This window comes from Etheostoma cragini, chromosome 13 (assembly GCF_013103735.1).
Source record: "Etheostoma cragini isolate CJK2018 chromosome 13, CSU_Ecrag_1.0, whole genome shotgun sequence".
NCBI lineage: Eukaryota > Metazoa > Chordata > Actinopteri > Perciformes > Percidae > Etheostoma > Etheostoma cragini.
In genome coordinates, this window is record NC_048419.1 from 2,189,210 (window position 1) to 2,210,515 (window position 21,306).

At 40.9% G+C, this 21,306-nt stretch overlaps 1 protein-coding gene across 2 annotated transcripts in view; it reads right to left on the bottom strand.

Annotated features, from left to right (window-relative positions):
- The window catches only part of abr (ABR activator of RhoGEF and GTPase), a 127,637-nt gene that overhangs the window by 85,085 nt on the left and 21,246 nt on the right, over positions 1-21,306 (bottom strand). Inside the window, exon 1 of one of the 2 annotated variants that reach the window (XM_034890080.1) lies at positions 877-1,077. The exons of the other annotated variant lie outside the window; for it this stretch is intronic. Within the exon in view, the coding sequence (XP_034745971.1) occupies positions 877-991 (115 nt within the window). The 5' untranslated portion in view covers positions 992-1,077. Of the gene's footprint in view, positions 1-876; positions 1,078-21,306 lie in introns of those variants that run through there. 2 annotated transcript variants of the gene reach the window in all.

A 21,306-nucleotide genomic window follows, 5' to 3' on the forward strand; every position in this document is an offset into this window, starting at 1 on the left:
ATGTAGAGCAGTGTGAGTGTGTAGAGTATGTAGAGCAGTGTGAGTGTGTAGAGTATGTAGAGCAGCGTGAGTGTGTAGCAGTGTGAGTGTGTAGAGTATGTAGAGCAGTGTGAGTGATTATTTAAACATTTAAAATCGGCCATTATAAATGCTGATTCTGATATATCGGGAAGTGACTAATGATATCAGCCCGCTGATATATCGGTCGGGCTCTATCCTTCACTCATTTTTTGAATACAAAAGTTCCCAATAATTCATAAATACGTTTTTACAAAGCTCACTAAAAAAAGGAAAATATTCCTCCGCACTGTGCTTGCAGATGTATTTGGAAAATTGGTTCAATATGACAGGTTTTCCCAGACGAGAAACAATCGACAAACTACGAAACAGAAGCTCTGATGTTACAATTATCACGTGGTTGCATTGCTGGTGTGTTGTTTTGTCAAAACACTCCGCACGTGCACATGCTTAGCTGCACACATCCTGACGGGCTGAAATGGTGGCTGCCTCAGTCAGCTAATGCTCCCAGACAATCCCCAGTGCGTGACAAACAGTAAAAATCAATGCTGCTCTGTCCACGGAGGTGGAATCTTTCGGGTTATTGCTGTTCAGGGGAGCGGCCCCCAAACAGACACATTGTACAGGGACAAAACAGGAACAAGCTCAACGTGACATGTGATTTAACTGGGGATAACGTCAAGTAAAAAGATCGACTTGCAGAGCAGGAAGATCCCATTGACGAATCTATGCAGCCTCAATCTGGCACATTACTACAGTGAAGTGAACCTACATGAGGCTGTAGAGATCGACACACGCACAAACACACACAAACACACACCAGAGAAACTACAGTCAACACGGGCCAACAAGACTTACCATTGCTGGAGAAGAGAGAACGAATATGACATGCAGCCTCGAAGAAGAAAGCCATGAGTGTGTCGGCTTGTGTGTGTGTGCATTGTCTGACACAAACACCTTCACTGGCAGCCATCCACGTCCATGTCAAGGCAGTCAGCTAACATCACGTCACAACGTTAGTCCCACTGGTCCCGTTTCTTTCAACAACGCCAACTGAGAAGCTAGCTCAACTCTTCTGCCACAGGAGCGATTGAGAATAAGAGCTGGTGTGGAGCTGCTCACCGTTGAATGCCTCCTGTGTTATAAAAACTTTCAGATAGCACTCATTCAAATGAAGGCAACAATGCTGTATTCAAAAATGCCCGCAGCCTAAGAGGAAGCAACAAACTTACGCACACAAAAAGAGCACTTACTATGTGAGAACTATAAAATGCTTGGAGTGCATTAACATGTTTCTCTGTCCACTGAAAACTGTCACGTCACCTCCCAGCTGGCCAATAAAGACAGTTTTGTAATGTTTCATGGGTCACACAGCCATGAAAATCTATAGCGTGGGTGTATATGCATGACTTTTAGGTACACTCCATGTACTGTACTAACTGTACTATGAGGAACCAACCAAAACTGGATATCTGGTTCAGATGTTCAGTAAGTCAACAACATGTCAAACAACATCCTTTAATGGAACTGCCCAAACAAACACTGAAACTCACATGTTGCTGGATTAGGGGAGTTTTCGCATTCAGGAATTATTCAAATCATATTCAAGTTAGCACAGCAAGAGTCCACTGCGATGGCCTGATCTGTGATTAACTATTTATAGGGCTATTTAAAGTTTGGGTTTTTCCAGGCATCAAAACAACTCTCTCCCACATTTGTAAATGTAAATGGTACACTGTCCATTAAAAAAAGAGATTGTCATCCGGACGTAGAAAAAAAGTCTCTAGTAATACTGTAGCAGAGGCAAGAGCTGAAAATCTTTGTTTAAAATGGAGATTTAAATACTTTATGAAAGCTCTAACACTTAGAACAGTGACTCTACCAGCTACTAACTAAAGATACTTTAGTTTATAATACGAACACAGATACCTCACCTGACAAAATATGAGACCGACTACCATGTCCACTTGAATCTCAAACCCCTGAAACAATAAAAACAAATTGTTGACTGCAAAACCTGAAATCTCCACTGAGGTTTTATTCCTACTACTTGTTTTTAATTCCAAACACACCATCTTTACTGCTCTATTCTCTACACACTGCTCTACATACTCTACACACACACACACATACACTCACACTGCTCCACATACTCTACACGCTCACACTGCTCTACATACTCTACACACACACACACTGCTCTACACACTCACACTGCTTTACCTACTCTACACACTGCTCTACATACTCCACATGCTGCCTTATATAATATGCACAATTACTGAGTCCCCAGTTAATAATAAGGAATGGCTTTCACCGGAAAAGCGCACACACACACACACACACACACACACACACACACACACACACACACACACACAAGCAGAATTGCTCACTTCAGTGACTGCATATTGGAAGTCTATGTGACAATTTAAAGTGTTGGAATCTGCCTTGTGAGTAGAAAAATACCTCAGCAGTTTCAGAGAAACTAGTTCCGCATGTGGTGGAAGACATGTATTACAAAGGGATCAAAGTGAATACAATGAAACAAATCAGAAAAATCCAAAACGGCTGCCAACGTTGTCCTCACAATGCGGAGCAATAATATAAATGCCTGAGCATTAAATCCAGTCTGTTTTTAACTGAATGAAGCATAGCTGTCTGACTTTATGTATGTCCTTACTCCTAACAGTAGGACACCTAGCAAGGTTCGATTATTGTCCGTTCGATCTTTAGACAACATAACATGGGAATGCAACCTTGTTCAGCAGTTTCCCTGCTTGCAGCTGCACTGCCAAGCAGCAATAAGGTTTTACATTGACAAAACGTAAAGCAGCGGACTAAATGTTCTCCGAGTAAGATTGCCTGTATGTATAATTATCTGGAATTTGATTTTCTTATACTGACACAAACTGAGGTCCCTGTCTGTAACCTGGTAAAATCAAATAATATGCTTTGAATAACGTTGGATGTAAAGTTGTTCATGGTTAAAGGAATAAAACCTGCAATACCGCCTGTGTTAAAAGGTCAGAGGTGTTCAGATACCATCATTTAATCAAAGAACTAGAGATACAATTATTTGGTGACTTAAAATTCCGATATTCCGATGTATCGGGCAATATGTGTTAAAGAAAACAAAACAGAAATGCGTAAGAAAACATAAACAGATTTCCCTAACATTAGTATATGTGAAATAATATGATAGTGTTGGTTTTATTTACAACAGAACAGAGGGACATTAAAATACTTATAAATAAATAGAATGTATAAAAATACAAACTTAAGACATGAAACTTAAAGGGTTTTAAACACGTGTGTTCCCAACATGGACATGGTAGAGCATCCTCTGGTGGACAAACTATGCAACGCCAACACTTATAACATGGTAGACGGTTTTATTTTTTTAAATATTCATTTATCAGAATCATTAATTTGCCACTATAAATTATTTTTTTATTTTTTTAAATACAATAATAAGTAGCCTCTGATTGAGTTTCACCACCAACTGCTGGCAGCAGAGAAACAATTTATGATGGAGTAATAAAGACAGGCTGTGTTGTGTGATAGTCAGCTATGCCTTCTGGGTAATAAAGTCTTTATAGATTAATCCATTAGCTGTCTACTTTTAAATTAATCGCCAGCTATTTTAAGAATGACTTAATCGGTTTGAGTCATTTCTATTTAAAAAAAGATAAAAAAAACGGTTGATTTAATATTGTTAAATGTGAAAACTTTCTGTTTTTTTTTGTTCCTCTATGACAGTTAACTTAATATTTTTGAGTTGTGGACAAAACAAGACATTTAAGGACGTTATCTTAGGCTTTGGGACACGCTGATGGACATATTTCACCATTCTCTGACATTTTATGAACCAAAACAACGAATTGAGAAAATAATCGACAGATTATTGAAAACAACCACTAGTTGCATCCCTGATATAGTTGCATAACCATCCAGTTAAATCTGCAGTCCCGTGTCTGCTACCCCCCCCCCTCACTCACTCACCCAATGACTTCGCCCAATGTCAGCTCACATCACTCTTACTGCTAACCTCAAGTGACGGACAGCTCTAAATCCACCTGTCACTCGCAAAAAAACGGCCTTGTATTCCATGGCCGGGACAAAGGCTGCCATGACAACCGGTTACGTTGATGCAAATGCTCTCTGCGTGGCAGTAAGCTGCTTGGTCATGTCGAGAGGTAGCCAGTGTTCCTATTAGTGCCCCATTTATACCACTTTTACAGCTGACCAGGATGAGTCATAAACAAGCTAAGGGTTCCACCACAGAGAGAATACTGTCTACAGGGGGGGGGGGGCAAACACACACGGACTCCACACTTTCCACGAAAGAAGTGATCCATCACTGTGAACATACCAGATCTATATGTACATTACGGCTCGCGTTTCAGCTTTCCTTCCTGCGCTGTCCCTTTTGGTCATGTGACCACAGCCTGCGTGCCTGTTACTGCTGCTCTTCATTTAAAAAAACATCCTCAATAAAATATGGAGGGGATAAGTGGACTGAGGCTCACTGAGTGCCATTGGCATTACTATTTAGAACATATATTCAGTTCATACCACAATCCTGTTGGCCACTCAGGCCAGATTAAAAGAAAACAAAAATTGTTATAGTTGAAGAACTAAAAAGTGGTGACTTCTCCTTTACTGCTTTGCTTCCTCCCACCCACACTGGGTGGGCGACATCACACGGACAGACCCCTGCTCGGCAACACTAGGGCATGCAGGCAGGTTATATATGGTTATATATCACCACATATTTGCTGATATGAATCGATATGAGACAATACCATATGCCCATTTAACATGACCATTTACATTTATATCAACTTACAAAAAGTAACTAAAGGTTTGACAATTTTATTACTATTGAACTATATGACAAACTTTTCTTTTTTAGTAAAAACAATAAATATAAAGTGGGAATTTCAAAATAAAGGCACATTTTCAAGAAAATACTGTATGTATTGATATTTGTACTTTGCATCAATGATATTGGATCACTTAATCATTAAATCAATATATTGATCCAGATGTATCGATCCAGGTATTAATTACAGTGAGCGTTCTGTTGAAGCAAAGTCAGATTCAAGGGAAATGCTTCTGTTAACTCACCTTTATGCTCGCCCATTAAAGGGATTATTTGATCTGTCTTTTTAAGAGCAGGTTGTGTGTGCATGTGGTAAATGGTACGATGGCCTAGCGGGTCTACAGAAACCTGCTAAGGCATCCATCACACAGCCAACCTGTCCACTGGGCTACTTGGGACTGACAGAGGCCTCCATCACACAGACAACAGCAGGCACGCGTAAATGTCTACATGTGAATGTTAGAGAAAAGCATCCACGCATCCACAAAGGTTTCTGCAAGAAAATCATTACAGAAGCAATTTACATCAACTGCCAACCATTCTGTTACATGGAAACATCACAAACACTACGGATGTGTTGGTATGCAAACGTAGCCGTCCTCTGCACAGCTACTGTACCTGCATGGGACAACTCCTTTTCTCATTGCCTACCTTTAATCAACTTTAATTCATAATGTAGTGGTGGGCAGCGACAGCAGTCTGTAAGTATTCTGTGTGGTGCAATGACAAGTGAGTCATCACACAGCATGTAAAGACTTCTGTCCTCTGTGTCTATGCAATTTGTTTTCAAGTTTCTTAAAATGTCCACGAAGGAATGCAGTCTAGTACTGTGTGGGGCTGCAACTAACGACTATTTTTTGTAATCAATTCATCTACCTAATTTTTTATTTATAAATCGACTGCTCTATAAAAACAATAAAATAAATGTTGGTTTTATTTTTGTGATATCTTGATGTGAAAGATTCATTCACATCAGTTTCAGTTTACATGATATGAAAAGAAAAGTCCTCACATTTGAGAAACTGGGAAAAATTATTTCAATTATTCCAAATAGTTTTAATAAATGCATGTTCCGTCAATCAACTAATTGATAAATAGACCACATTGTTGCAGCTATGGAAATGTTGCAAGAGAACTCTATATGCAAATTGATTAACAGCTATAGTGTGTAGTTTCTGCAACAAAAAAGCCCCATGTAAAAATCTTTAAAAAATGGAATGTCGGTGACCTCGGCGTAGCAGTCGTCTTGTGATAAGAGAAGCTACATTGTATCAGAAATGTCACTGCTTCAAATTCTGATAATTGGGAGAGAAGAAAAAACATAAAAATAGTTTCCCCCAAGCTCAGCAACTCCAGGATCTACTGTGTGCCGTCATCCTCCTCTCCTTGCCCATCTATGGGAGCTTGGAACGGCTGTGCAAAGATTGCAAAATAATAAAATAAGGTGATGAAAAAGTTGCTGCTGCAGTGTGAGAATCCAATCAGGGAGCTGTGCCGCCTTGCTCAGCATTTTTTTCTTCTTTTTAAAGCCGGAGAGAGAGATTACATCATGCCCTGCAGCCAGCCAACACTGTGTGGGCACCAGGAAGCAGCCCTGCAAACTGCCTCTGTACAGAGTACATGGCTACACACACACACACACAGACACACACACAGACACACACACAGACACACAGACACACACACACAAACACACACACACACACACAACCTGTTTTTACAGTAGAGATGTGTGCTTAAGAGCAAGGGCTGTTGTGCACCTTCCAAGTTTCTTTGGGGAGGACAAGGGAAAAATAAGTGTGCGTGTGCTTGCGTGTGTGTGTGTGTGTGTGTGTGAGACAGAGTCACAACATGTTTATAATTCAACTTCCTTTACTGTGTACCCTGTGTTTTTATGTGTGTGCTCGGTGTTGTTGACAAGATATTCCTCTGCGCCTTCCGTGCCGCTCTCTGAGCTCAACCCTAACAGATCCAATTCTCCCAGGACCAGATAAAAAAAAAAGATGAAGGAAAACAAAAAGACAGAGTGCTGCCTCTTGAAGTCTCCTGCTCAGCAACTGGTCGTCCTGATCCTGTGGAGCCATGACAGCATGACAGCACATCAGTGGCTTTTGTGTGTTTGTGTGTGTGTGTGTTTACGGAGTACATGTAGGCTTTTACACATCCCTATCCAGCTGTCATCAATCCGGAGGGGACACTGGGGAAATTAAAAGCCTTTATGAAGGTCCATGTTTACAGCCCGGGCCCGTGACTCCGCTTATCAACATAAAGTATTTCAACAGCAGCAACATGACATGAGACTCGGAGGACAGAACCAGCAGCAGCATAGCATCACTGGAAGCCAATTCAATCCCCCCCCCATATGCAGATGGTTCATATTAAAAGCTATAAATTGGTGAGGGGAGTTTTGGTGCGTGTATAAATGTACTTACAGTGGATATGCACAAGAATAGTTGCTTTATTAGCTTTTAATTGATTTTAATTTTTTTTTAAACCTGTGAACCAAACCCAAGAATCACCAGGAGCTCCGAAGTCTTTCTCTTCACACAAAAACCATTAAAACTGTTGGCTGAAAACATCTGCCAGAGAGGCAGATGTGCAGCAACAGACTGTGTTCTTTACCGCACGCTGCTTCCCCCAGGAGCCATCGCAACTGTGATCAATCCAGCTTAGGTAGTGATCAATACGCAGACACGCCCACCTTCATCCTCATGCACACACACACACCCTCAGACAACACACAGAGATAGCAGATGCTTAGAGAAAAGGCTTGCTGTACAATGACAGATTCCAATCTCGTCTGATTGTTCGAGCCTTGAATCGTAATTGCTTTTGACAAGGAAGCTTTCAGTGGTGTTGGTGAAGCATTTTGTTAACAGATGTCTAGTCAACTACAGTCAACTACATCTGTAGCTATGTTCCCATCCACATGTCTTTATCCAAATTAAGTGATCTCGAATGAAAAATGTTTTCTGCAAACAGTAAAATTTGATGGAATTTCATGAATATTGACTCAAATGAAATACGTCCGGTCTCATCAGATTTAATCATGATTGATATACGGCCCAATGCGATAAATGCTGATGATAACTATATTTGCCGAATAAATAAGGAATTGCGATTAGGTTTTAGGTCATTTTATGGTTCCAACCCGCCACAAAATTAAGAAGAATGAGTTGTAGTTCATGTCCCGCAGTATTTCCTCTCTGTCTGCACACATGGCGGGCGTCAACAAAGACAGATGGAAGTGGACGGACAACGAGACGAGAGACTTTCTGAATTTAATTCGTCAGGAACTTACAAAGGAAATGTCCAACAAAGGTTAGGACAAGCCGTGGGACGTCCTCCGGAGTCAATGGAAGGCCCTCAAACAGCGAGACATGTCTTAAAAAGAGTTGAAAGTTGTGCGATTCAATGCAAAAATGAATGGAAACACCTTAAAATGTCTGAAATCAATTCAATATACCAATGTGATCATAAAACAGCACGAGACGTCATTTCCACAGGTTTTAATTGGCTTTAAAGACGTTGGATGGAAACACTTTCACCAACTTTGTTCGCATGAGTTTTTTTTAAACCAAACTTAAGTTAATTTGATTGACATGTGGATGGAAACTTAACTACAGTCTTTAACCCTTGTGTTGTCCCCGAGTCAAATTTGACCCGTTCGCAAAACTTCTATAAGAGAAGCATGGGTTTCTTTTTAACCAAATTACCGTTAAGTACAGTTACAAATACGTAATCACTACTTTCAATGAATTGTGGGTATCAATTTTATATCATTTGAAAAAAAAATTGAAATGGATTTAAAACCTGACTAAACTTTGAGATGCATGTGTGTGATTCTCCATCAACACAGGTTCCTCTAACATTAGTCAAAGTAATTCGTCATTTCAAAATTAGGTATAATTTCCTATAAATTAAAAGTATTGACCACGTATTCCAAAGATAAGTGTAAAACTTATGGTAATGAGTTGGTGTTAGGGAAAAATAGCATTGAAAACGTTAAACATTCAACATTGAAAAAGTGCATTAAAAAAACGTGTTCATTTTTACATCAAGTGCATTGTCAACCAGAAGACAACACAAGGGTTATCAAGGAATGGTCCTTGAATCTAAGGGTTGAATTCAAGAAGATGTGTACAGCATTCTCTAAACCACTTCCCTGGTTCATTGGGAAGTCATTTGATTAGCTAAGCAGAAAGCATTTTAATAAAATATCAGCATGGCACTCTGCAGCACCTCGGATTCTAGTTTTGTTGTATGGGGACTTGAGTGAGAAACTGTTTTGAAACCCGTTTGTTTTCTAATCTATTCCCTTTTTGCCATTGGAGCAAACTTTCCCAAAAACACGCAACCTAACAGCCCTGTAACAGCATCTAAACAAAAAAATACATAGCATCCCTGAATTCACGGTTGTAGATATTCTTATTTCCCCTGTACCTCTAGGAACCTATAAAAAAAACATAATTTACTTACTTAAACTAGCCATCCACTTCAGGCTGCGTGAGCAAACTGATGATCTGTACAGCATATACTGATGATGTCAGCAATGCTGAATACAACATATAAAATGAAAGCTATAAAAAGAACTACTGCCACGTACATGAATTTCACATAAATGCAGGATGTGGTAGATGAGAACAGCACTAAATACAGGTTACTGAGTCATCATGGTCGCCTTCAATAAACTCTTATTAGAATAATAGGTGCTGGGCCTGCAAGTGAATTCTATTGAAAGAAATCCCATCACTTCTGGGAAGAATTTTGAATTTAATCCAATTTCACAAGAGATTTAGAACATTTTTACTTCTTACTAATACTTACTTACTTCCAACGGTATTCATTCATTGAAATCATGGAATATATTCTCTTTATTGAGCCTAATCTCATTCTATTGTTTAGATGTAATCTACAGATTATACAACATGCCTATCTAGAGTGTCAGACCCAAAATTAAAGTCATAATCAGTCTGCGCACTCTCCCTTTCAACAAATAGGACATCCCACACCAATTTGAACTGACTTCATTTTACAGTAATGCTACCTAATGCTAACAAAGGTGGTGTCAAGAGCTGCGAAGAGGGGCGGTCTGAAAGTCGGTGAGTCATCCAGTTAAGCAGGGGTCTTTGTTCCCCCCTTCTCCCTCATCCAGCCTGATCAAGGCGATAATGGGTAGTCTCCTCGGATAGAGCTAACCACTGTGCTCAGGAAACAAGCAGGGCACACTGTAAAAAGGTCAAAGAGCTGCAGGAAACCCACACACGAGTTACTGGAGAAAGAGAGAAAGCAAAAATGATGCACAGACGGGGAAGAAAAGACAGAAAGAGGGGCATCCAAAGCTTTGCGCTTTAATGGAAGACGCCAGAAAAGTGGCCAATCCACAATCAAAACGGCATTAAAACATCTCACACAGGCAGACAGATGAGACTCCTGTTTACCTCTAGAAGCTGTGCGCACACATCCAGAGCGATTCCCTGCCAGAGAGGAGTCTGATAAAAGGCAGGGTTGTCCCTTTATACCTCAAATGAATGACAATTCTACCACTGCTGCATATCTTCACGTACCACATGCCTGTAGGCAGCGAGAGATAAGGGCCCCCTCCGCTGCAGAGCAACAAACCCAACCAACCAACGTTACCATGGCAGCCAGCCACTATACATTGTAATTAGCTGGCCTAAATCCCAAAGGCTCCGACTGGTTGGATACAACCCAGTGCTTCCACAGATTAGGGCGGCCGCTGTCGTTCACGGGGCCCGAAGCCGTGTCTGTCTGCACAAATAAACAGAGGAGGTCACATTCAAGTGCAGCAACGCATATGCACACAAACAAAAAGACAAAACATCTACACAACCCTTACCATACCACCTTAAATTAAATCCCACTCACACTTACCACCTTGCCCCTCCCTCTTAAGCGGGGCAATATGGAGACAATCAAATATCACTATATTTTTTACAAAGTATATCAATATTGAGGCAATATTGTAAGGTTGACTAATGGTGCTTTGACAAATTGATAAATACTCATCAAAATTGGATATATTGACTGAGTGGGTAAAGGCAACTAATAAAACTGCTTGAATAGTCTGTAAATTCAGAAAAACTTTAGTATAATGCAGCCTTTAAAACACTTATATATTCATATTGCGATATTACAACATCCAGAATTTAATACAATATCTAGCCTCATTCATCGATATTGCCCAACCCTTCCTCCCTCCCTCCCAGTTTTTGTAAGCAGGTGTGAGGAAATCAATCCTCCACATGTAGTGTGGAGCTTTCCACTGCCAACAGACACCCACGTTTAGCACCGCAAAGCACTGTACAGCGGATGTACCGAGTGGGCATCTACACCTCAGCGTGCAGCAGTACCCTCTGCATTCGTTCGTGGGCATGTGCTAATGGAAAGTGTATCAAACCGTGCAGTGAAACAAAAAGAGCTACAAAAAGTGAAGCTATTAAAATGCGAGCAGCTGTGGATAGCCCACGGGGCAACCCTGCCAGTGATTGTCTATTCATTGCACTCCCCCAGCCCAATTAGGAGAATATGATGCAGACTAGAACCAGTGAGTTTGATACACTCTCGGTGTGTCAGGTAGAAGAGCAGAGGTGTGTGCTGCTTGGTCAGGTTGATGTTTCACATCACAATAACCAGCAGAGTCAGAGATGAGAGGCGGAGAAGAGCAACTGTTGGTTTAAAAAAGGAGACACCCAGGCGCGAGTCAAGTGAGGACGGAAATCGATGGAGAAGTTTGTGACAAAGGAGAAATTCCATTTGGAAATTAATTAGACATGAAGATTAAAATAAAAACTGGCATTGTGTGGGTGTACACTTCAAGTGACAATACATTAAAGCTGTCTTTTGGAAGTACTTACAAGGCCATTTTAGAATTCATTGGAGCATACTATGGGGATATTTTGAAGGCAGTTTTCAGAGAGATTTGTGGGCTCATAGAGAACAAAAGACTCAAACTGTTGTGGAAAAAATGTTTGTGTCAATTGTTGAATTAGAAATCTGCAAGCAAGGGCATATATACCTTACCAATAGAGAACTATTGCACTTGATTGCACCATACCAAGAAAAATACTTTTGTACTAAACTCAAGCTTTAAAAACCTCTGGGGCCAAACAGTTACTGCTTCTACAACCAGATGCCGCTGGTAAAAAAACAAAACATTGTGATAACTGCATACTCTTAAACAATGCTATTTGGCTCTCAACGAGAATAGATGAAAAGTTCACACTATGCTGTGGCAGCTCCTCCGTCCCCAGATAATTGATGGCAGGAGTGCAGGTATAAGAGCTCTCCTCCGTCATACTCACCACCCATTAGCCAACTGTTACGGCTGTACATCTGCCAAGCAGTGAAAACTACACGGTGTCTGACTGTTTTACTATGTATACAGTTAACAGACATGCATGAATGCAAACTAACGCACCCACTTTACAGATAATAAGGCTGGCCGCAGCGGCATTAGTCTTAGAAGTTTATTTTGAAGAGATTTCTATTGAATGACACACTGTAAAGAGGGACAGGAGAGTAAGGAGGGATACTGCATGACATTACACACACACACACACACACACACACACACACACACACACACACACACACACACACACACAGCATATCACTGCACTGATTTTGTGTTTAATTCATCTACAAAAGGTCACAGTTAAGTGGGGAATAAAAAGTGGACAGCGATTTAAAAGAGTGGCCATGGTGCCAGCATCCTATTTATAGTATAGAGAGGAAGACTATTACACCAAAAAGTCTGAAAACTGATACCGATCCCTGGGCTTAGAGTATCGGCTGATACGGAGTACCGATCCGACATCAGTGTTTAATGAATAAGCTATATGGAAGTCACCTTGATCATTCTTGTATGTGTTGTGATAACCATTGCGGTTCTGGGTTATAAGTTCAATTAACCATCTCCTAAAAATACAAACTATTTTCCCATACTATCCCGAATCCCATGTCTTAAAAAGATGTATTGACCATCTACCTGCCTGGACGTCTATATTTTTTCGGTTCTTTTTTCCCTTCTCTCGCCGAGGGTCTCTATAATGTCAAAGACAACCAGGCTGAATGTGAACATCCATTTTGATCCCAGCAGAAAGACGACCTACTGAGGCGAGAAGGCCAAATCTTACTGGTGCCATTAATCTTTAATGCTACCCACAGAAACACGCATGTAAACACATACACAGAGAAAATGGGAGAGACAGATTCTAATACGGGCTGTGAACATGCAACCAAACATTTAGAGAATTTGATTTATATCCCTGATTTAAGAATGTGAGTCCATTAAAGAAAACCTGAGGTGGTATATGACCTACCGTATACGTGTTTGTTCATCTGAGTCTGTCTGGGTAACTCGGCGTTGCTCGAGTGCATCCATCAGCCCTCTCAACTCATAATGGCCTCCCATCTCCCTTTCCTGTCTCCCCCTCTCCACCCCTCATTTTTCCTCCTCTTCCGCTCAACTAACCTGAATGCTTAATCGTTGCCCCTGCCTTCCGGGAGTACGTAAACAAGCCAGCCACACCATTGGTGGGAAACGGTGGTGTTACTCTGCGCCGATTGGCTGAGCGGAAGTGGGTACGGATGGCAAAAGAAGAAAGGGTTGGTGGTTACCATAGCCCTACAGGATGACTGTTGTCCATAGAAACACAAACACACACACACACACACACACACACACACACACCACACCTGTCACACATACACACACACACACACACACACACACACCCACCCTCAGGACATGGTAAAGGTCCCCACAGACTTAGAACACAAACCCACTCAGACACATGACACACCCTCTAACATCAAACACAACAAAGGATTTTCAGAGCTTCACCCACATGAAGATGGCAGGATGTTTTAAATTGAAAGAATATTGCTGAAGCTGTTATTTTAGGTTTTCTAGCAAAATTAAACCTTAGCTTAACCCTTGTGTTGCCTTCCCGTCAAAATTGAAAATTGAAAACACTTTTGTTTTATCAATGTTTTTAATTTTTTCTTACATTTTTGTTGCATTTTTTAACACTTTTTTTCTATTTTGTCTCTTTTTCGGCATTTCTAACACATTAACTTCAGTTTTACAGTTATTTTTAGATATTTATGGTCAATGAACCTCATTTATAAGAAATTATACTTAATTTTTTAGTTAGAGAAGCAGAAATTAGGAATTATTTAGACTAAAATTAAAGGAATGGATGTTGATGGATAATCACAGACTGGAATATGTCAACTATTACTCAATACTATTTCAAAACCACTTCAATTTGTTTTTCAAATGCTATAAAATTATATAAGATGCCCCATAATTAACGAAAGTAGAGATTTGTACTTGTCAAAGAGCGTTGGGTGGAATCAATCATGTTGTTTTGGGTTATAACAATTGGGTAGTTAAACAACCCCTCGCCCACAACCCCCAGCAGGGTTGTCGGCGAGCACGCAGCTAAGTTAACGTTAAGACTTGGTGCCAAATCACTCCTTCACTTCCTTCAGCTGGACTCACTCACTTGGAACAATGTGGAATTATCCATCCAAGTTTTAAAATGGGGATGCATCTTCACTACAACTGCACAGTTGCTGTAATTGTAACAGTCTATGAGTTTTCACAATAAAGTCCTGTAGACTCAAGACATATTTGGACATATTGAAAGGTTTCATTTCAGGTAGAATCCCATAGTTATGTATGCATGCTTGGACAGGAAAATGGCGTGTGATGGCTCGGTGATAATACCAAGATAGCTGCACGTACTGGATTACTTGAACATGATGACGCAGGTAACTGATGAAACAGATTTTAATTCTGTCAAATAATTTGAGTGGATTGGAAACACTACTACAAGTACTAGCTTGCTTGGTGCTGTTTGGCCTTTGTCACTTCATTTGGGGGGAGAAAATGGGGGGGCAGTAGCTCAGTCCGTAGTGAGTTGGGTCAGGAACCGGAGGGTCACGGTTCAAGTCCCCGTATGGACCAAAGTACCGAGTGTGGACCCCAACCAACCGCTCAGGGTGCTGGTCCAGCAGTGGCAGCCCACTCACTCTGACATCATGAATAGGTACTGAACATGTGTTTGTGTTTCAGGACTATGTGTAGTGATTACTAACAAAACAGAGTGTAAATTGTAATTTCCCCGCTGAGGATCAATAAACAGTAAAAAATTTAATTAAATGGCTCAATGGTGTTTTTTGCCTCCAACGTTGCCTTCCAGGGAGCTAACCCTCCCTCAGAGGAGACAATGGGGGCAAAAAACACCATACACTGGAGACATGACAGCACCAGACAACAGGATTTTAACACAGATAATAGTGTATATCTACACAGTTTTGGCTTAGAGATAATACAATACAGCTGGGCTGAAATTCCCATCCTGGGGATGGAAAAAGTGTACAGTCATCAAATTTGGTAGACAGGGGCAATAGTGGAGTTATCTGAGTATTTTAACAGAGACTGGTTTGTCAAACTAGTGGTGCAGTCAGAGGTATATAATGTGAACAACACAGGAACAATGGGATGTTTTCTACAGCTGTATGTATTAACCGGTGTGTTTTTGAATAAAGTTTACTACCTTCTGAATTGTGAAATGCTCCTTAAGTAATATCTCTAATGTGGTAGTATTTGTTGATAAATATGGGATTTTAATTGCTGGAAGAGCATCCATTTTATTGTTTACTTTGCCTTTAGTTCTTCCAGTGTCTCTCTTCCTCTCTTTCTCTGTTAGAAACTTAAAGCACTGAGCATTTGGCTCTCCCTCAGCAGCATCACACAACTGTTTCCTGGCTCCTGGTTTTGGAGAAGTGAACATGAAGCCGATTACATAAGCATGAACCCCTTACCGGACCCAATGGGGGGAAGATGCTTGAAAACAAAGCAGAGAAGCACAGCGTGGACAAGAGGCAACTAGAGACAACGGCATTGCATAACAAAACTGCTGAAGGCTGACTCAGAGTCTTTCTCCCACTCGGTATTGTGTGTGTGAGAACAGATTTAAATGTCTGTTTCTATAGCTACAGTACAGATAATGTAAGGAACAGCTTCATCTATTGATCAGCGTAATGGAGGAGCTTTTACAGTGGGAAGGCAATGATTAAAGACTTGACATTCAGCACAGATAAAACTACACAACACACAACTTCATCCCTACAACGACAGAGTGGCTATTTTATAGTGACTATTCCACAATGTGGTAGCAGCAGTAGTGCTAATAGCAATTCATTGATGAACAAGATTAAAAACATTCTGACCTGGTTACAATAAAAAAATGTGGCATAATCACAGTGAACCAGGGGTTTAAGTGGACCTGTTGGCTGGTGTTGTTCTCTGTGGTCGAGCCACAAAGGATATTCAGTTCCCATTGACCTGGACTTGTTTATGCTTGGTAATGAGGGTAAAGCCATCGGCTATTCAAACAGAGTAAAACAGGGAGAGACTGAGCGAGAGAGAGAGAGAGAGAAAGAGAGAGAGAGAGAGAGAGAGAGAGAGAGAGAGAGAGCTGGGTGGTTTGGTAAAAATATATTTTGTACGGTGTGATAAATGTGACATCCCTAGTTGTATTAAACTCCCCCATGACACTCTGCTGGGAAGCCATCCAGAATCGCTCTCCTGCCTTCCTGTTTGTTGAAGCAGGCCATGTGACGGCCAAATATCTAACATTAAACACTTAAAGACTGGGAACTGGATCGGAGTAAGCCAGGAGCAGCTAGCCAGCAGCAAAGTTGGCTCCATCCATCACCGTTGCAGAGGGGAACCAGAACAAGTGACAGCCAGGGGAACCCACCACTGTGTTGTGAAATGTGGAAGCATAACCCAAAAAACTGATCGCATCTCTTCCATTTCCGTTGTTGCAATTTGCTCTGAATACAAGTGCCATGTCATCTTTTTCACAAGAACAAAGTTTTGACAGCTGACAACTTCTTACTTCTTCTGTGTGTCTTGATGGTGTTTTAAAAAATGTCTGCTTCAATACAGTGATAAAACAGGAAGTTGCCCAAATTTGGATTTGGAGAGAACTAGGAGGCAACATTACATTCATGTTGTTCTAGTTTATTTTTAGAGTGCACTAGTTGGATGGCACCATGACTTACAGCAGATTACTTCTCAACATAAACATGTTATTACATAGTATCGTCATCTGCAGAACTGGCAGAAAAAAAGACCAATAATGCACATATTAACCATTTATAAACTGGCAAATGGCCATGCCTGACTCACATAAGGGTATTTTAGCATGGGCTGCTGGGCTGAACTCCAGTACTCCCAACACACTGACAGGATGTACAGAAATGAGGATAGGCTTTGTTTTTTTTTGTTTTTTAAAGCTCCTTCAGAGCTGCACTTAGATTCAAGCCTTCCTCACTGTGACTAGGATTAGGGAAAATCATTTTGACGTACGTGCATGTGAATGTCTCTGCATGTGCACGTGCAATCCTGGCTATGCCATGCCAAAATGCCAATATTGTGGCTCTTACGTAATCTAGCTTTCCTTTGATGTTGCTGTAGCATCACGTGGCACCGAAGCAAGCCAGAGAAGAGGCTGGCTAAATCTCTGACGGTTACAGACTGCCAGAGTCGGACTCAGAGCCACTCTGAGCCCTGCGGTTTAGGCAGAGAAATGATGGACTTGGAGGCAAACCTACCCTTGAAAGCACATAGATTCCCTTTTTCGTTGAAACAAAGAGAAACTGAAATGCCCTAGTGGGTGATTCAGTGACTTCACCCGGTGCTAAACCAGAATGTTGCAAATTCAAAGTGCCCCCCTGAGAAATGGCATACTGGAACAAATATGTCCCTAAAAAATAACGTTTTGAGACCCTCAATCCACATTAATTAAGGCTGCTAATACATCAGCTAGCATTAGCAATCCAATTCACTCAGTTCAGTTACTGAGTCAGCTGATGCAACTCAATAACAGAAGACGCTCATTAGTAAGCTTGGTGATAGCAATGTGATTTATATTCTTATTATTAGGAGTATTTTAAAACTCATGTTCCCACTTTTTCAGTTATTTCTGCCTTCCTTCCTCTGATCTATGTGTTCCCTTTAATTCACAGCCATCCATCCAGACAGCTAACTACTCAGAGAAAGTTGTGTAACAGAGTCTCAGGTCAGTGGATACAAGGGTACAATATGACAAAACTATTGGGCCACGGGGCCAGTCTTTTTCCTATCTGATCTCTGAAAAAGGGCCAATACTGGACCAACATGTCTAGACAATATATCTTCATTTGGTGCAAACTAGGCAAGAGAAATTAACATGTCTCATCAGTGAAAGACACAAATACACAAAGCAGTCCATTGTACACAAACCACTGAAGCAACAAAGAAATACAACAACCAGCATGATACCCAATTCAGAGCTAACCGATGAACTGGTTAGAGACTGAAAATGGCACCATCAAAATGTTTCTAGAATCATATTACCGGTTAAAAAAAATTGAATCAGTTAAAAACCTTTTGCCCCGCAGAATATCATAATGAACTACTTAGATCAGGACTCTCTGCTTTTCCACCTTTTTTGTCTTTCAAAAAAAAGGTGGAAAAGCAGAGAGTCCTGATCTGAAAAGCAGAGGGTGAGATGGAAATTATTAAATAAAGAATACGGAAGTGACACACACTCATACACACAAAAACACTAATAGCCGCCTGGGAGTCTACCACTTATGCTGCTGACTGGACAAATGGGGCAGAGGATGACTGATGAGAGGTCTGGGCCAGTGATTCTTTTTGGAAGTGTGTACTTACACCGATGTGAGTGCATACAGCTCTGCACCTTAACTTAAGCATGTGCAGCATTTTAATGTATTTTATTTCTGCAATTTGTATGCACAGGTGTGTTTGCCTTCAAAACTATAGCAAATGTACAACAAACAATGCCGTGAGAAGATTCAGTGGAATAGAAAAGATATGGAAATGTTGCCTTGATCAGCTGTGTCCTAAACAGTAGAGCTCAACAGAAAGACTTCAGCCTCTTGGGGGAACAAGGCAGCTGTGGCTTTGAGCATCCGCTCACCACTTTACTCAGCGTGTGGAGGATGTGTGGTCACCGATTAACATGAAGCCATTAACACAGTTTCTGGGACTGCAGAAAACGGATGCAATTACATCCCCACGTTTGATAATCCACTACACTACACTACACTATAGGAAGTGTAAAACTGGGTCAGTTTCAGGGTCAGTGTAGTGGCACTGAGGCAGTATGCTACTGGTAAAGTAGCCCTTCAAAAACTCACAAAAGTAGTGGTGTATTTTATTCCCGAGTGGAGGTAGAGGGCTGCTTCAGCAGCCCTTGACGTACCAATTTATTCATCCAATACACACAGGAAAGAATAAAGGATGATGGGAAAGCAAAAGGATGATGAGATGACAGGTGCATAAAAGGAGCGTGCCCTTTTCCCTCAGAAGTCTTCATTTAAAGCCTGGATCGAGTCTGTTGTAATGTTAATCGTCCTTCTCCTGCTGCACACATCCGGCCTCTCACTGAATTTCAAATGTGTGAACGCACAGGTGTTAAAATATAATGTAATCTGTTTCTGATCACAGCGATGCCAGAACCAAAATAGCAATTTGAAATAGTACACAGACTAAGTATACAGTCCCTGGTGATAGGAATTCATTAGCATACAGTTACTCTGACCTGATCCATTTTTGAAAAGTGGACTAATGCATGCACTGATATTTCATTGATGCTGCATTCATAGTTGAGCCAATATTATTAAACATTGCTACACCATCACACAAAAAGAAATGAACCCTGGCACTTTAAAGGAACAGTTCGACATTTTGGGCCTAACTCCCCGCCGGACTTCAGCATGACCTCATTGTATTTTTCAGATTTATTATCTTTAACTAAAATGTGTTATAGAATCAGTAGCACACTCTTTTAAGGAATAGCTCAGTGCTAATTCTCATTTTTTATTTAAATACAACAAATTTCTTGTTGAATATAAACAAAATAAAAAGAAATTGAATATAAAAAGGTACCTCTACAAAAGTTATAAAGTGCAGTTTTCTACTGATATAGACTTTCACCAAACACAAAAAATCTCGGAGTGTCTTTCGCGGTGTGCCACAGCCTTTTGCGATATGCGTTTTACGATTACAATAAAAACGATGTATTGTGCAGCCCTAATAAAACCATTTTCTCCTTCTTTGAGACAGTCCCTAGACCTCCCTGAAGAACAGCTGCCCACCAAATACACTTCTGACAACATTCTTGTACTGTCGCTTTCTTTCCTTCGGTTTCATGATTTAAAGCCCACAACCAAATCACCAGCACCTTGTCTCCCGCTCTGGAGGTTAAGGCAGGGTAACAATGGTGACACAGCAGAGCTAATCCCAAAAGGCTGTGTCATGTGCCCAAAACTGCCAAAGCACACGCAAACAGCATCACAACAGCACACACCAACAGACTCACAGCTGCGTCTGATGGAGAGTGTGCAATTGCTGCAAAGTGGTATCCACTCACCACTCGTTTCTCTCTCTCTCTCTTTCCCTCTCTCTTATTGTGCAGCCACAATTTACCTTGACCTCGCGCAAAAGTACGTTTAAAAAAACCTGACTAAGCTGAAATTCTCGACCTTAGTCTCGAGCCACTGCCGTTCTTCTATTTCTTTATTTAACCAGGTAAAAGTCACACTGAAATTACAAAGATTAATTAGATAACTGAGCAAGAAGGAAGGATACAAATGCTGTAGCAATAAATGCTAATGACAACAAGCAGACACAACTCTCACATACTTCAAAACCATCAAAATTCAGAAAAAGCAGTAAGTCTGTATTAAAGCATGAAAAAAAAACCTTGTTCATAATCTGGTCTATGTAAATCATTCTCATTAAAATATGTCTTATATAAAAAGTTGCACTTCTATTAAGTAAAAATGATTAAATCTCCCTAATTTAGGAGGGAAAAAAGAGGTAATTGTTTCTAACTGGTCCTTTGTCATTCTCAACCTTGTTTCATAACCTGAAAGCGCTGCAAACACCTGATCTTAGAACAGTGGCAAAGTGACCCAGAGTCTAGTACAGTACAGTACAGTAGGAAGACCCCAATAAAGACCAGATTAAACATTCAAGATCAGACAGCGTGTGTCCTCAATAGGAAGGAACATGAAGTTCTACATCCAGGTTGTCAGCATGACTCACACTCTCCGGGCTTTTCCCTGCATCTGTGCCTTCTAGTCGGCAAATAGCCCCACAGAGTTGTTACAACTATAGGGGAACGGAGGCAAAAGAAACATGGGGGGGGGGCATCTTGTTATGGACAGCCACAGTGATGCACACTAATTGCAAGTCCTGTGAAAATTCAAAGTGCTCCCTGTGTGCATGCAGCTCTGGCTGTAAAACAAACAGGCAGCCCATGGAAGATGTGGGGGGGGGG